Below are 17,305 nucleotides of genomic sequence, written 5' to 3'. Positions count from 1 at the left end.
GTGGGCACCTCCCATGCCAGCCCTCCCAATGACTTTAAGGGGCACTGGGCCCTACGCAAAAGGGTGGCTTCCGACACGAGACTGGAGGCAGAGGAGCTGGCAGAGCAGTCGGACACCCTCTTTGGCATGCTGTTGGCTGCAGTCGCAGCCCGGGTCTCACTGCCAGCCCATGAAGGGGTTCTCAGGATTGCTAAGGTGCAGTGGCAAAGCCTCTCATCCATTCTGCCCACTTCCAAATGGGCAGAAAAGAAACATGGTCTCCACTAAGGGGTTTGAATATGTTTATATGCACCCACCCCCTGGGTCACTGGTTGTATTGGCAGCCAACAAAAGGGACAGGCAGGGTCAGATGAGTGCCACACCTAAGAGTAAGGATGCCCAGAGACTGGACTTTTTTGGAAGGAAAATTTATTCAATGGCCAGTTTCAGGTGTCCAACCACGAAGCCTTGTTGGGGAAGTATAACTTTAATCTGCGGGACTCCCTCAACCAGTTTAAGGAAGCTTTGCCACAGGACCTTGACCAAGAGTTTGCCACAATCCTGGAAGGGAAGGCAGTGGTAAAGGGCTCCCTCCAGATGGCCTGGGATGCTGCCAATTTGTCCATCAGAGTCATTGCCTCAGTGGTGGTAATGAGGCACAGCTCCTGGCTACAGTCCTCAGGTCTGTCCCAGGAGATGCAGTACTCCATCCAGGACCTTCCATTGGAGGGCACTGGGCTTTTCTCGGAACTGACTGATGCGAGGCTGCATGGCTTTAAAGAGCCCTGCCATTCTGCACTTGCTGGGCCTCCACATGCCACAGACAGTGAGGAAGCAATTCTGGGCCCCTCTGCCCCTAGGTCCTGGGGTCCTCCTCAGCAAAGTGTCGACAAAAGAAAAGAAAGAGACCAGGGGAAAGGGTAAATGCTGTCGCCCCTCTTTCTCTAGTTTGCTGAAACAACTCGGCTGTGCAAGACACCAATGGGGCCACAGGCTGGCGCTTTGATGGTGCACTCAAGGACAGCGCCTCAATAGAATTCCAGGATCCACCTTCCTATTCTTTCCTCAACCACCTGCGTCCCTTCCAGACAGCATGGTCACAATTAACCTTGCACCATTGTGCTCAGTATAATATCTTTCGGCTACACCCTGCAGTTCTCGGCCACCCCTCTTCCCCATCCCTCTTCAGGGACCCTTCTCACAAGCAACTCCTCGTTCAGGAGATGGAGAACCTCCTACAGCTGGGGGCAGCTGAGAGAAATGAGAGGGAAAGGGTTCTACTCCTGCTATTTCCTAACCCAAAAGCGAAAGGGGGCCTAAGACCCATTCTGGACCTGCGACACCTCAACAAATCTCAAGAAGTTGAAGTTTCACATGGTCTCCCTAGCCTCTATCATCCCTCCCTGAATCTGGGAGACTGGTAAGCTGCCCTCAACATTCATATCTCCATCTTCCAACAGCACACGGTTCCTTCCTTTCATGGTGGGCCAATGCCATTTCCAATTCATGGTGCTACCCTTTGGACTCTCAATGATCCCAAGGGTATTTACAAAGTGCATGGCACCCAGTGGCTGCTTACCTGAGGTGTCAGGGTGTTTTAGGTCTATCCATTCCTTGACTGGCTCATGAAGGGTAGGTCTCAGGACCAGGTGCAAAGGAGCCTCGATATGGTAAATTCCACCTGTCATGATGTGGGCCTGCTGATAAACGAAAAGAAATTGATCCTGACACTGGTGCAATGCATAGAATTCATCAGAGCGGTACTAGACTCCATGCAGGCCAGAGCCTTCCTCCTGGAGGCCTGTTTCCAGGCTATGGACGACCTGATCTCACATGTGAGCGCCCACCCACTCACCACTGCTCGCACATGCCTGAGGTTGTTGGGCCACTTGGCAGCCTGTACTCATGTGGTGCAGCACCTATGGCTCCACCTCAGAACCCTGCAGGCATGGCTGGCGTCAGTCTATGTCCCCAACAGGTATGATCTAGACAGCATAGTCAGGATGCCGGATCATGCACAGTCATCTCTGGAATGGTGGTTAAACCATGGGTCGGTGTCGAAGTGGGGTCCCTTTCGTGGCTCTAGTCCCATCGGTGGCCATGGTCTCCGATGCCTCAGACTTGGGTTGGATGACGAACAGGACCAGGGCCGCAAAGGGGAGTGCCGTGTATTCTACTCGATTCGCAGGATCGACAGAGGCTCCCTGTCCAATCCCTTTTTGCTCCTGTGGTTGGGGGCTCTGCTGTACACCTTTCCACCAGTGCCGTTAATCCACAGAGGCCTCGTGACGATCAAGCAGGACAAGGCGAAGGTCATTCTGATCGCCCCAGCGTGGCCTCGCCCGCGCTGGTTCGGCACCCTGCTGGGCCTCTCGGTGGCAGCTCTGCTGCAGCTACCTCTCTGGCGGGGCCTGCTTTCCTAGAACCATGGCAGGCTTCTGCACCCGCACCTAGCCCTGCTGCGCCTGACGGCTTGGCTGCTGCACAGTTGAGTGTGGAGGAGCAGGAGTGCTCTGCTTATGTCCAATAGACCCTGTTGGGCAGCAGGAAACCCTCCACCAGGACGACCTACCTGACCAAATGCAAACTGTTTACTTGTCGGGCCTTGGACAAAGGTCTTCGGCCCGAACAGCCCTTGCTGCAGTCGATCCTGGACTATCTTCTACATCTCAAGCTCCTGGGCCTGTCTCTTTCATCCATCAAAGTCCACTTGGCCACCATTTCAGCCGTCCACCCTCCATTCCAGGGCAGGTCAGTCTTTGCTCATGACGGTCCAGTTTCTAAAGTGGCTCTATCCTCAGGTCCATGATCCCATCCTCCTTGGGACCTGAACCATGTACTGTCATGGCTCATGGGCCCCACTGTCATCCTGTTGGCCTCTTGCTCCCTTCTTCTGCTCTCATGGAAGGTCTCATTCCTGGTGGCAATAACTTCAGCTCATAGGATCTCTGAGATTAGAGCACTCCCCTTGGAGCCGCCCTACACAGTGGTCTACAAGGACAAGGTTCAGCTGCGGCTGCACCCAGTTTTCCTGACCAAGGTAGTTTCGCAGTTTCATACCAACAAGGACTTTTACTTACCGGTCTTCTTCTCAAAACCTCATAAGTCAGATGGGGAATGCAGACTACGCTCTCTGGACATCGAGAGAGTGCTAGCCTTTTATATCGAAAGGACTAAGTCATTCCATAAGTTGACGCAGCTCCAGCTCTTCATCACGGTGGCAGATAGGATGAAAGGCCTTCCTGTATCCACCCAGAGAATTTCATCATGGATCACTGACTGTATCCATTTTTGCTATGAATAGATGAAAGTGCCACTACCAGCAATTGTAACCGCCCATTCAACCAGGGCACAAGCCTCGTCGGCTGCCTTCCTGACCTACATACCGATTCAAGATATCTGCAGTGCTGCGACCTGGTCATCCATCCATATGTTCACATTCCATTACGCGATCACCCAGCAAGCCCAGGGTGATGCTGCCTTCAGTAGAGCAGTCCTGCAAGCCACACGACCATGAACTCCAAGCCCACCTCCAGGGATACTGCTTGTGAGTCACTTAGAATGGAATCGACATGAACAAACACTTCAAGAAAAAACGGTTACTTATCTTTTCGTAACTGTTGTTCTTCAAGATGTTGCTCATGTCCATTCCATTACTTGCATTCCTACCCCTCCTATTGGAGTTGCCAGCAAGAAGTTGCCAGCCCTACGGATAGTGCTGAGAGACAAAATTCCAAGAACGGTTCTGTGGGTGTGCGCATACCTAGAATGGAATGGACATGAGCAACACATCTCGAAGAACAACAGTTACGAAAAGGTAGGTAACACCTTTTTTTCCTTTACCTCTTGTATATTGTTACTTATTCAAATAAAGCAGCCTTCCTCAGGCAACAGAAAAGATCAAACCATATAAAATGCTGATCAACTATATGCAATAATGAGAATGGAGCACTGAGCCAAGCAAGAAAGAATAACAGATTACTAAACTCTTATATACAGGAATTTCCGAACTAAAATGTATAAATAAAATTGTAAATTACCCTGTCCTTATATGAAATGCTAAAGTAGCTTTCTTTTACCTTCAGCCTGTCTTGGGACCTGGAAATGATATCACTAGCAGTCAGCCCCCAGCTTGACCTGCTGCTCCTTACTTGAGAGGGAAAAAATTAGCTTTAAACGAGTCCAAGCCATTGCTGTACATGCCTGGGAATTTGCTCCCAGTCCAAGCAAAGGATCAACGAGCAAAGGTTTTAGAATAGGTATCCTGTAAATTTAATTGGCAACAATATACAGTCAAAGCTGGTTTATCCAGCACTTCACCAGCCGGAAAGCTCTCTAAAACAGCATTTCTGATCTTCATTGAAATTCCGGTTTATAGTCCGGTTGGGGCATGGGAGGGGGTTTGGAGCATGGGCTCTGGAAGGGAGTTTGGATGCGGGAAGGGGCTCAGGGCAGCAGGTGGGGGTGCGGGGTGCTGAATCTGGGGGGCACTCACCTCGGGCAGCTCCCTGCAAGCAGTGACCTGTCCCGGCTGCTCCTAGGCGGAGGCTCAGCAGGCAGCTCTGCACGCTGTCTGCGCCCACAGGCACCACTCCCACAGCTCCCATTGGCTGTGGTTCCCAGCCAGTGGGAGCTGTGAAGCTAGTGAGTGGGGCAGGGGCAGCACACGGAGACACCTGCCATGCCTCCGCCTAGGAGCAGCTGGGATAGGTTGCCGCTTGCGGAGAGCTGCCTGAGGTGAGCGCCCCCCTGGATCCAGCACCCTGCACCCCAACCTGCTGCCCTAAGCCCCCTCCCTCATCCAAACACCGTCCCAGAGCCCATGCGCCAGCCCTGCACCCCCTCCTGCACCCAAACTCCCTCCCTTAGTTAACCTGTATTTTTCACTTACTCGCACCCCCCATTCTCCCAACATGCCAGATAAAACAGCTTTTACTGTAATTACCGCTGATATGTGGTCATCAAATGTCTTGCCATGACTGAATTTTTTCGATTCCACCTTCAGTAGTTGTATTTTGTTTGCTAAAGATCAACCTACTGTCTTAAATTAAAATGTTCCTTGGATGTTGAAAGCATAGAATAAAACAAATCTTTGTAGTATTGAACATGTATGGCTAGCTACTGAAGAGGTGTAGCTCTAATGTTGCTGAATTTGATGCTGCTATTGTTTTTCAGATTAACTGAACCTAGTGCCTTGATTTAATCAATCAGATGTGCTTAAAACCTTGGGAGGAAACCTTAACAGATCAAACATCTGTGAAAAGCATCTGGCTTTTATTGTCTGAGAATGGCTCAAATGCATGTATTTACCCACACTGAACATTCTTGCACTTGGGAATTCTAATGTCTTCTTTGATGGGGATAAGTGCTTTTAATGAATCTGTGAGGCGAAGGCATGAGAAACATGAAGAAAAATCTATGCACAAAGAAAAATGGATCTTTAAAATTGTGAACAAAGATAAGCAAAAATTAGAGAATGAGACTGGAATAGACAAGATTGTGTTTACTCATTTAGGAGCAATATAAATATTGATGTTCTAAAGGTTATATAGTTAGTTCTGTGCTAATTAACACACCAACATTATATCACGTTGCTAGATAATACTAGAGGCATTATTATGCAATAAAAAATCTGACTAACCAAGGCTTGGACTATGTGGGAACCGGTAAAAAGATACAATAATGGACTTTTTCATAGTCTGTTTTGTTTTATGGCACTATGTTTGTATTAAATACATACCTTGAATGTTCATGAGCTTTGGCATTCAAAAAAGCAGGATTTTCAAGCAATAATTTTTTTAGCAAGTCACAAACAAACGTAACCTTTTTTTTAAAAAAAAAGTCATTAAGGCCACTGCTCAGCATGGAACAAAGGAAGTCAGTTGAACAAATAATATCCATATCCTGCGAAGGCAACTCAGTGTCGTCAATTTTCTGATGAGAAATGTTTGGGTTTACAAATTTCCCACGAGGAATGTGACCCTTTTAGAGCAAGCGTGCTTTGTTTGAAGATGCTAACACCCACTAAGATCAAATGATCTCGACTTGAACTCTATTTTCTTATAATCACATTGAGAATTTTCATTTTGACCCATAAACCTCAGGGAGGCTTTTTTAAGAAGGCAAACAAATTAAAGAACAGGGCATGCAAAAAATAAAGGCAAACTAAAAGTGTAATATTAGCCATTGTTTTGAACAAAAATTTAACTGAAGTGTTTGACACAATTTCAGTAAAAGGGATTTATGTAGAAAAGGAATCTATTTTTGAAGAGCGGGTGGAAGGAGGATGTCGGTAACAGCATAAAATTGAAGAATGAACTGAGTGATGTGACAAACCTAATGAAACAGGCATTTTTTTAGAAGTCTTGAACGTCTTGTAAGCTTAGTTTTGTGATTTTGTTTACAGATTTCCACATAGATGAAAGAGTAGTAAAATATTTTGATTTCACGGTATAATTTTGACAAACATGACATCTCACGTGAAACTGTCCACATTCACAAAAAACTTTGTGGAACTTGTGTATTCTCTTTTTATAAAACTGTATATCCTATAAAAATTGACAATTTTGGAGAGTGTTGGAATGGGCTTTACTATTCACACCACACTTCATCAGGTGCTTGGATTGACTTGAGTTTAAACCATTTTATTCTATTTTTGTGAGCGGGAGAGTCACAGGGTGAACTTGAATCACAGTTCATTTTGCTCCTATGACATGAACTAGCAAAGCAGGTTTTTTTATACCTGACATGCATTGCTAGCAGCCACAGAAATCCTGTGTTTTGGGAGAGTCCACATCTATCTTTGGCCCTCTTAAAGGTTCAGTTTCATTCTGTGATAGGACTGCTGCATTTTGTATATCTGAGCCAGTTGTAGGGTCAGGGGAAAAAACACTGGTGGTGGCCAGTCCAGTATTTGAGATTCTAAATACTACAGGAACTATGGGGTATACCTAGGAATCTACTTTTTTGCTATCTTCGAATTGGTAAGTTTTGCTGTTTAGCATAGTCTTACCATGAAAACAGTCCCCAAGAGGGAGAATTTTTTGTTGTTGTTCTAAAGAGTTGGAGGAGCAGCAGCAGCTCTTTGTTCAGAATCATTTCTCCAGAAGCAGCCCCCCTGTCAATGTGCTATAGCTAGGTGCAGGAGGGCCAGTCTCAAAGTATGGTATAACTGCCTCAGCTACCTGTCATACCAAGGCACTCCTAATGAACAGTGTTAATGTACCGTACCTAACCTACTAAACCAAGCAGTTGGGGACAAGGACAAGCCGGGCCGGATTAACCTTTTGTGGGCCTGGCGCCAAACATATTTGTGGGCCTCGATGGGGGAAAAGGAGCATGGCTTGGGGAAGTGGGTCCCTAGAGCAACGGGCCAGCCCAGGGGCAATGGGGCATAGCATGGTGGGGCCGGCCCCGCTCCAACCAGCCCAGTGCAAGGGCACTGTATACAAACCAGCAGTTGCCAGATGCACACTGGCCCGCCCAGCCCTGTGCTGCCAGCATGCCCCTTCCCCTCGCGGGTGGGCCCGTGCTGTGTCACACAGCCCCCGACTCCCTATGCTCAGCGTCCCCTGGAACTGCTATGCCCACCAGCCCCCCACACAGACCCTCCACCACAAATGCACGGCAGCCTGCACACCACCACCCCCATCCAGAACCCCCCCGCCTCACCACTACTGTCCAATGCACTTCCCCACAGCCCACCACTACAACTACACAGCACCCCACTCAGACCCCCCTCACTGCCCCTCAAGAGACCCCCCCCCCTACTGGCCAACAGCCCCCCCTCACACTCTGCCTCCTGGCCACACTCATCCGCCCTGCTGGAAGGTGACAGTGTCTGCCAGGCTGAGCTGGCAGCGCAGCCGGGGCTGGTCCAGTGGTAGGGTGGGGAATCACTCTGGACTCTCAGGAGTGGCGTGATTAGCCAGGTCAGGGTCTGTCCCCCGCCCTGGCCGGACTCCCTCAGGACCCACTTGCCTGAGGTAGGATGACCATACGTCCCTGTTTGGCCAGGACAGTTCCCTTTTTAAGCTGTCCTGGCCATCCTGACTTTTTTGACAAAAACGGGAATTTATCCCGTCTGTTGGCAAGAGCAAATGAACAAATGCCCAGTTTACCAAAAAAGGCTGGTGCACGCCCCTAGTGGGGCATGGAGGAACATGTGTGTTTGGGGGGGGGTGGGGGTGGTGATGCAGGCAGCAGGGCTTGGGGGATCAGCCCCAGGTAGAATGGAGTTTCGGGGGGGGGGTTAGTGGTAGTTGTGCAGGGAGCTAGGGCGAGGGAGGAGTCGGCCCCTGGCTGTGGCGTGGGGAGCTGTGGGGGGGAGGGGTCAGCCCCAGTGGTGGATTTAGAGTTAGTGGGGCCCTGTGCTCAGCTTCATTTTTGGGGCCCCTCCTTGGGACCCAGCCAAGAAAAAGAACATTCTCTCTTCTCTCCCCCCCAACCCCTGTTTTTCATTTTTTCCCCTTTATCCTCCTCCTCTAAGTAATAGCAAGTAAATGAAAATAACATGAGGTACCTTGATTGTTTCTGTAGTCTAACTTATTTTTCCACAGACACTTGATAATTGCCGAGGGTCTCGGCAGACCACTTAATGATCTTTCCAAATATTGTTTGTACCATTAGCTAACTATTGTAAAGCGCTTTAGATAAGAGCGCTTTACTTTTTTTTTTTTTTTTTAAATAATGTAATTTTGGGGTGTGGGGTCTGGCCAGGACTTAGGATGCGGGAGGGGGCTGGGGGTGCAGGGTCTGGGAGGAAGTTAGGGTGCAGGAGCAGCCTGGGGTTGGGATGCAGGGTCTCACCAGGAGTTAGGATGCAGGAGGGGGTTCAGGGCTGGGGCAGGAGATTGGGGTGTGGAGCGCTTACCTGGGGCAGCTCCTGTTTGATGCAGGGGGTGCAGGTGGGGATGTGGGGGAGGGGGGGTGGAGGAGCTCCCATTTGGTGCAAGGGGTGCAGGTGGGGATGTGGGGGAGGGGAGTGCAGGAGCTCCTGTTTGGTGCGAGGGGGGGAAGTGGGGGAGGGGGGTGCAGGAGCTCCCATTTAGTGCAAGGGGTGCAGGTGGGGATGTGGGGGAGGGGGGTGCAGGAGCTCCTGTTTGGTGCGAGGGGTGCAGGTGGGGATGTCGGGGGGGAGGGTGCAGGAGTCGGGGCATGCGGTTGTGGGGGGGCATGAAGGAGGTGCAGGAGTCAGGGCAGGGGCTGAGGTTGTGGGCTGGAGTTGTGGGGGTGCTCCCGTCCCCCCATCCCGTCCCGTCCCACCCTGCCCTGAGAGTGGGCCGGCTTGGTGCCCTTTGGAGCCTGTGCCATGGCACCAGCAACACCATTGTAAACCCCGTACTGAGGACAAGCCTGGCTACAGAGACCAGTGTTGCTGTTTTTGTTGGAGAAGATTTGTGTCAGCTTACGTACACAAGGACAGTTCCCAGAAAACATCAATGACAGTGAGAGGGACACAGGCTCAGATGAGGAATGGTAGCCAAAAGGCTACGGGTGGAGGGAAGCCCGCATCTTGACGTATTGGTAGGGCCTCCACTTCCAGTGCTCAGAGAACAGCAGCTGCAGTAGTACCTTCTGTACCAAGCTACTGCTGTTGCTGTTTGGATTTTCTGTCTTCTCATTGCTGACGTTCTGATGCCCGTCAGTGGCGGCATGGCAGGCTAGGCATGATCATCTCTAGTCTTGGAAGGGTCTGTGTGCCATGCATAGGTCAGTTTCTTTTAAATTTAGACAAACAGTGGGCTCATACCTGGTGGAAAGGTTGGGTGTGTCTAATCTTGCTGTGGGTTTCTGTGTTGTCTTGCATACACTTTGCCTGCTCTCAACCGAATACTTACTTGTTTTCAGAGTGACAATGAACCTCTTTCTCCTTCCTAGCCTAAATTTCTTTATACCCTTTATATGGCCCTTTTCTATGTTTGTTTTTGTTTTGTTTTTATATATATCAAGTTTACAAAAAAGCAGTCTTTCAGTTTACCATATTTTCACTTGCTGACTTGGAGAGATGTCTTGTTGGGGGATTATTTTCTCCATCCTGTAAACTGTTAGCTCTGACACTGCAAATCCCTCCTGGGTCAGCTTTGTTTGGGGTAGAAGTATGTATGCAGAAAAAGGGCAGGGGAGGGGAATATCCTACTTCAGCTTTGAGCAGGACATGTGTGCAAGTTAAGAAAATTGAATATGCTACTTCAGTCTAATGCACAAGTTGTGGCAGGCAACAAGGGAGTTGGTGTCAATCACTCACTTCTCCTCCAGATTAATGGCCTCTGAAATTTGGGTCAACATAATATATGTGGCGGCATAGGAATAGATTTGCTCACACATGCTGCTTTGCATGTATCTTGAATTTAACTATTTGGGAATGCCATGATAAACATTGAAGCATGGACTGGTGTGTCTGTAACTGTCATAAACTTGAAAGCTTAAGTGAATCTACCTCTTAACGTCTTTGTAGGCTTTGCTATAGCTGAAATTCCATGGAAAATGACACTTTATGGGATACAAATTTTTCATTTTATTTCAGATGAGAAATTTCAAACTTTTGCAAAAAGTCAGTTGCACACAGCTGCTAGGTTTATCTAGTGCTGCATGACTGTCTTCAACAAAGCAGCCAGACTTTGTCCCCCGATTTCGCAATCAATATTAACTTATTCCTAACTACACTTCCAGTGCTGGGCAAGGTATCTTTGCAGCATTGTGATATACATTATACAGACTAGAAAGTGCACTGGCATTGTACGTCCTGAGTTTACTATCTGAAATAGTTGCATTTACAAATCTCTCACTTAAGAGAGTAGATTGCAAAAAGATACAAGGGATGGTGGTACATCATGTATATAGTTTCCAAAAACACCAACAGGAAAGTGCATTCTCTAGATCACTGAAATGTAGAACTGTATTTGTATGTTTGTAAAATATAAAATGCCTGACATTGAAATGCAATTTTGTTGTTTAGTGGCTCTTGGAACCTCAATGATTAACCAGTGTTTGGAAAAGCATGATTCGCAACCGGTCCTGGATATATTGCAGTCTCCTAAGTTTGGTTTAAGAGTTGTTCCAGAATGTGCTGAAACCTATTACAAGAACCTTTTAGAAGCCAAGAATTTAAAAACCAAAGAAGGTAAAACCAAATCTCTGTAGTACTGTAAAAGCTTTGAAGGATTAGTGTAAAATGTTTATATTTATATATAGTGCAAATGTATATAAATATTTATATACTGTAACTTTTAATTCTCTCTGTAAATTAAGGGAGAGTTGGAAGAAACTGAGATCCCCCCCCCCCCCTTATTTGTCAAAGGCTATCTAAATCTCCAGTTTTGAATTTTAAGGTTTCTCTTAGCACTTATTTATACTAGGAAACTTAATCAGAAATGCATTATCTAACACAATGTTAAATGCTCCAGGCTAAATTCTGTGCTGTGCCTTACTCAGAGCACAGCACAGAAGATTGAGGGGTGCATACATGTCTTAAGCCATCTCTCCATTTCCCAGATTCTGGTCTTGGCTGGGGCCAAAGCATCTTCCGGGGCTGCTCTAATATATGGTAGCTTCTCCGTAGCTCCCTATAGGCTACTCCACAGCCCAGAATAGCCACAGTATGGAGCCTAACAGCTCTACTCCCTTTCCCACCCCCAGCACAACCTTACACCAGCAACTGTGAGAGGAAGGCTTCGGCCGCATATATTAGACCTATGCGGCTCCTGGGTTGGGTGAACTCCTAAGGCCATTGCAGCCCATTTTATGGCCTCGATGCAATACCAGAGCACTGTACAGGAGCTGCAGCTGGGGACAGAATCTGGCCCTCAGTGTAAAGGAGGACAAACATTTAAAGTAGCGTCAGCTATTCCGGGGTATTCATGTTAGCCATGACCAGCTGATGGCTTTAAATAAGAAACAGTCGTTTATTCTGTATGCCAAGTCTAGGTTAACATCATGTTAGTTAACACATTAACATGTTGTGACAATGCCTTTTTCCAGCATAGACATGATTATTTCAGCACATAAGACAATTTGTGGTATAGTTCTCTTGTACTCCTGTGGAAATTCTGTGCCAAAAAAATAAAAATTCTGCACACACTATTTTCAAATTCTTCAAATTTTATTTATTAATAAATGAACATGGAGGCCCCAGGATGGCAGTGGGGAGCACAGGCTGTACAGAGGTGAGAGATCACCCTGCCCCCCACCATCCCTCCAGGACAGGGGTTCTCAAACTGGGAGTCAGGACCTCTTGGGGGTTGCAAAGATATCACATGGGGGGTCGCGAGCTGTCCAGCTCCACCCCAAACCCCACTTTGCTTCCGGCATTTATAATGGTGTTATAAATTAAGAACACTTTTTTTATATATATTTAAAGGGGGGGTCACACTCAGAGGCTTGCTGTGTGAAAGGAGTCACCAGCAGAAAAGTTTGAGAACCACTGCTACAGGTCATGGATGCAGTGGTGAGGCTAAGACAGCCTAACCCAGAAATACCCCAGGGCCCTGCCCCTCTGTGCCAGCTACACCGGGTGGGAACAGGCAGGCTCAATCTGGCAAGATCCAAGTGTGGAAGGGCTTTGTGGGGGGCATGGGATCCTGGTGTGCGGAGAGAGGGTTCTGTGTGGGATAATCTGGGTGTGAGCAACTCAGTGGGGGATCTGGATGCACAGGCTCATTGGGGTGTTCCGTATGCAGGGACAATGGGACTCTGCAGGGGGTCCAGGTGAAGGGGGTTGTTGTGGGGAGGTCTTGATGTGGGGGGCTGAGTAGGGGGGGGCCTGGATGCTGGGGGAGGTGGGGCTTGGGGAGGTGGGGATCCGTGTATAGCTGGCTGGGGTGCCGTTGGGCAGGGGTACTAAAATAATTTGTATAGTGAGGGTGCTGAGAGCCATTGAAGCAAACTGTAAACCCTGTATATGATGGCAACCAATTCAACCCAGGGAGTGTGGCAGCAACCCCAGCACCCCTAGTTCTAGCACCTATACCGTGGGGTAGGATTCTAGGTGTGGGGAGCTCATCGGGGTGGCACAGAATTTCCCCAGGAGTAATCTTGGCACAGTCCATAGGGAAACTTACTCAAGACTCTTCCTGTCTCTCTCTCAGCTGATGGTGCTCAGAAGAATGATAACCTGCATTCCTGTGGTGTATACTGTGAGCCTATAAGGTCCAACCTACACCTGAAATGTTGCAAAAGCTTCCAGTCATTGCTAACACTGCTTCATATCCACCAGTGTTGGCAATGGTAGCAGCCTTAGTATATAGACTGACTGCTGCCAGCATTTTAAGTACCATGTTGACTAGGTCAACTCTGAGTAGAGATGGATAAGACAGTTTTTGAAAATGCCCATTCCAGCTGGTGGCCAGTCTCTACTATGCTCCTCACTGTTATCCACACCATTGGAACTGAGCCATTGTGAATATAGCAGGATATTTTTGCAAAATTTTTCTAGTTTAGGGTAGATCAATTTGTGCTGACTTTCATGTATGTAAAATAATTGAAAACATTCTTTTGCAGGGAGGAAAGGTGGAGGGGAAGGGGAGAAATGTATTAAGGCTCCTAAATGTACACTAACAGTATACATATATTGGTTTTAGATTCTAGTGAAGGTCCATGGCTCAAACTTATAATGAAGAGCAGATATGGTTATTATTATAATGTGGAAACTGGAGAGAGTACCTTTGTTCTGCCTGAAGGGTTTATACCAAAAACTTCTTGGCTAACCGGTGAAGAAATACAGGTAGAGTGCTAAAATGTTCAAAATGACTAATGCATACAACTGCAACATAAACACAGAAGTGAGTGCTTTAGCACTGTTGAATACAAAGGAAGTGGTTATGTTAAGATTTTTAGAACCTTAAAAATACAAGGGAAAAGAGGGAATTCTCTAATTGGACTTTGGTTTAGGCTGTTCATTTCCTCAAATACAGTAGAACTTAATCTGTTTATTTAATCAAACCCTTAGAAAGGGGCTGACAACTCACATATAGTATAAAGCACCTTACTTTGGCCCGTATCATATAATCATAAGTACCCTTAAATCTGCTTTTGAATAATCTTCCAAGTGTATGTAATTATGCTCTGTCAGTTATAGTACTGTGTTGCATATTGTACGTTACATAGGCCCCACAAATCATGAAAGCCCTTATCCACATCCATAAAGGCTTTCTTGAATCGGGGCCACTTTTAAGCTGGCCTACACTCTGTTGCTACACTGATATGTGCTGTTTCATGTTACTAGACTGCATTTAGCTGTACCTATGCAAACCACTACTGTACACGTGATACTCCAGCAGGATTCCTCACGTCCTGACTGGTTTCAGAAGAATTTTTTTTCAAATCATTCTGAAACTTAGAAATCCCTAAAGTAAGCATTTTTACACAGATGTATGGGTTCCATTTTTAGACTCCTGGCATCTCACTCTTGAGTTAGCAGGGGTTGGCAGTATTGCAAAAGCAAAGACCTCTGCCCCCTGGTATGAAAAGCTTTGTAATGGTTGAAACCAGTCCTTTCAGCTTTTTGATGATGTGATCTGAAGGGAGTTCGATCCTCCTTTAAACAAATGATGGTAATAACATGGTGGTTCTCGGTTTTGTGAGTGGTTAAAAATGTGGGGAGTAAATTGAAGGGGTTTTCATAATGAGTGTGGATGGAGAGAATGGAATCCAGACTCTGAAATGGTTTGCCTTCAGCTTTTGGTTAATTGCTTATTAAACACTTTTTACATGATCTCTTACCAGACTATTGTTGGGCAAGTTACAGCAGAATACAATCGAGAGCAGCTGTGGCTTGCTAATGAAAACCTGATTGTTCAGCTGCAAGCCCTAGCAAGGGGATTCCTAGTCAGAAAAAGTTATGAGGAGAGAAAAGGATTCCTTCAAAAACAGGAACCATCTGTGATCAAAATACAGGTATTGCTGTGTAATATAAAGGCAGGGTCACTTCTTCTGGGTGGTGGTAGCTTTTTACATGTGACAGACTGCATGATCTTTGGGGGGGTGTTGTTTTTTCCTGCCTTCTTTGGCAGAAAGGGCTTCTTGTGGCATTTGTTGTTTACAGAACTGAATTGTTGTACAAACACAAGTCCATGCGCTTATTGAAAGAAATGCTTTGTGTGTAAACTGGAGGTTTGTCAGTTTAAAATGGCTATAGATCATGTATAAATGTAGTATATAACAGTCCAGTTGGAGAAGCCCAGTGATTCTTACCACTAGCTTCTTCCTGAGTACTGCTTTGATGTTTAATTGGGAGTGCGAGGAAAAGAGTAGGAGGATGGAAGGTAATGAGTTTAATATTGAAGCTCTAGTTCTCTGCCAAGGCATGGATCATTCAGGAAGTACATTCCTTTCTGTGCTCTCCACCAGTCAGAAGCCGTTTGCTTCTGCTTTGCAAAGCAAATGCTCATATAATTGAATAGGGAGAGGCAACGTTAACAACTTTGCCTGATTCCAAGAGTATTACTTAGATTTGCTCAATGCACAATACTCTGAAAGGAGTACCTTTGGCTTTTACAGAGCATGTCATGCACATCTTGATAGGCCAGCAATGGTGCTTTTGTGTATGCTTTGTGGTTTTACATATTTTTACACTATTCCTGCATGTACTATAATAGTATAGTTTAATAGTAAAATTGCTCAATAAGCTTGACCTCTTTAGCATTAAAATTCAGTTTTTTTAAAAAAAAAATTCTAGAATGGGTGCGTACTGCAATGAATCAAAACTTATTTTTGCTGCTACAGATTAGTGGTAAAATATATATAATTATGCTGATGCTAGAGGCATTATTAGGATTGGAACTCTCTTGTGGTAGGTGCTGTACAGACCCAGTACAAAAACTTGCATGCTCTTTGGGAAGGAATCCTCCAAGACCAGATTCAGCAAGTATGTGTAGCTATCCTCAGAAACTAGATGGAGCATGTAGAAAGTGATAATAAAACATGCATTTACCCAAGATGCACAAGATAAATGTTCCAAGTCCCCACTGGCTATATCCCTAGCCAGATGGCAACTTCCTGTGGGTATCCCAAAAAAAATGGCTATTGAAGTATTAGGAGAGGTGAAGTCCAAATGGCTTGTGAGAGAAGCAGACAGGCGGATGATAGAGGGTGGCATCGGTAAAACAGGCAACACAATAAGATGAATGGGTGAGGAGGGAGGAACTAGACTGGCAGGGTCTTTAAAGGCAGGGACCAGCACTGGTATTTGATGGGATAGAGAACTGGGAGCCAGATGAAAGAATTTGAGAGGGTGGTGTGGTTAGAGAAGGCAAGAAGGTCTTGTCTTTGAATGGGGCCGAGAGGCTGACAATGGATGCCAGGAAGGCCAGAAAGGAAAGGAGGTTGCAGTAGTCAAGACTGATGATGAAGGGGGCGTGGACAAAGTTATAGCAGTGTAGACAGAAGATAGGGCAGCTCTGCGACACCATGGAACAAGAGAGACAAGATTTGGAAACTGCCTAAAGGTGCAAGCTTAGAGTCTGAAATCAAAAATGGCATGCAGAGCGCTGGACTGAGAAGTTCCAGGCCTGAGTGACACAGAGGCTGACATCCTGGGTCAAGAATGGAGTGGTGAACTCATGAGTCATCAGCACAGAGGTGAAGGTTGATGCTACAGGATTGGATGAGGGCTTGTAAAGGACAGATGTGCCTCACTCACATTTTTCTCCTTACTTTTTTTAAATTGAACAGCGGTTTCTCTGTGGAACAAGATTATATAAACTTGGTTTTCCAAGTGTATGCATGGTGAAACTAATGGGCACACTACTAACCTGCTTTTTAAAATAGGCTTTCTGGAAAGGATATAAACAAAGGAAAAGCTACACTGACAGATTGCGGTTGCTTCAAGGCAATGTTGCTGCTATCATCAAGGTAAATTTCCATCTATGATGAGCGGAATTAGGGTTTGCTCTAAGGATAATGTTTCCTCATTGTTGGGGGAATCCAAACACTTGAAAGCCCAAGGAATGTAGGGAGAGGGGCTGCTGCGGTAAAACTGCGAGTGTTCCTATTCCGTTGGGCGTTACAGGGCAGGCTCAAAGTTCTGACAGCAGCTAGTAATCCAAGAAAACTGATCTTTGAGTGATTAATACCTTGAGTCTTCCATTGAAAGCCCGAGACTGTCAAGTATGATTATTTGCAAAATGTGTTATCAGTTTATGAAATGCTGGTGGTGGTAATAAAAATGATACTTAGTTCTTATATACAATAACTCCTCACTTAACGTTATGTTCCTGAAAAATGCAGCTTTAAATGAAACGATGTTAAATGAATCCAGTTTTCCCATAAGATTTAATGTAAATGCGGGGGGTTATGTTCCAAGGACATTTTTTTGGGGCAGACAAAAGGC

General features: G+C 46.4%; 1 protein-coding gene across 4 annotated transcripts in view; it reads left to right on the top strand.

Moving 5' to 3' along the window:
- IQGAP2 (IQ motif containing GTPase activating protein 2) overlaps positions 1-17,305 on the top strand; it is a 229,954-nt gene that overhangs the window by 165,551 nt on the left and 47,098 nt on the right. For all 4 annotated transcript variants that reach the window (XM_073344187.1, XM_073344188.1, XM_073344186.1 and 1 more), the window contains 4 exons: positions 10,937-11,101; positions 13,557-13,699; positions 14,701-14,871; positions 16,744-16,827. In XM_073344187.1, coding sequence (XP_073200288.1) covers positions 10,937-11,101; positions 13,557-13,699; positions 14,701-14,871; positions 16,744-16,827 — 563 coding nt within the window. The remainder of the gene's footprint in view (positions 1-10,936; positions 11,102-13,556; positions 13,700-14,700; positions 14,872-16,743; positions 16,828-17,305) is intronic.

Source organism: Lepidochelys kempii, chromosome 5 (genome assembly GCF_965140265.1).
Source record: "Lepidochelys kempii isolate rLepKem1 chromosome 5, rLepKem1.hap2, whole genome shotgun sequence".
Lineage (NCBI taxonomy): Eukaryota > Metazoa > Chordata > Testudines > Cheloniidae > Lepidochelys > Lepidochelys kempii.
This window is presented reverse-complemented; position numbering and strand designations above follow the sequence as displayed.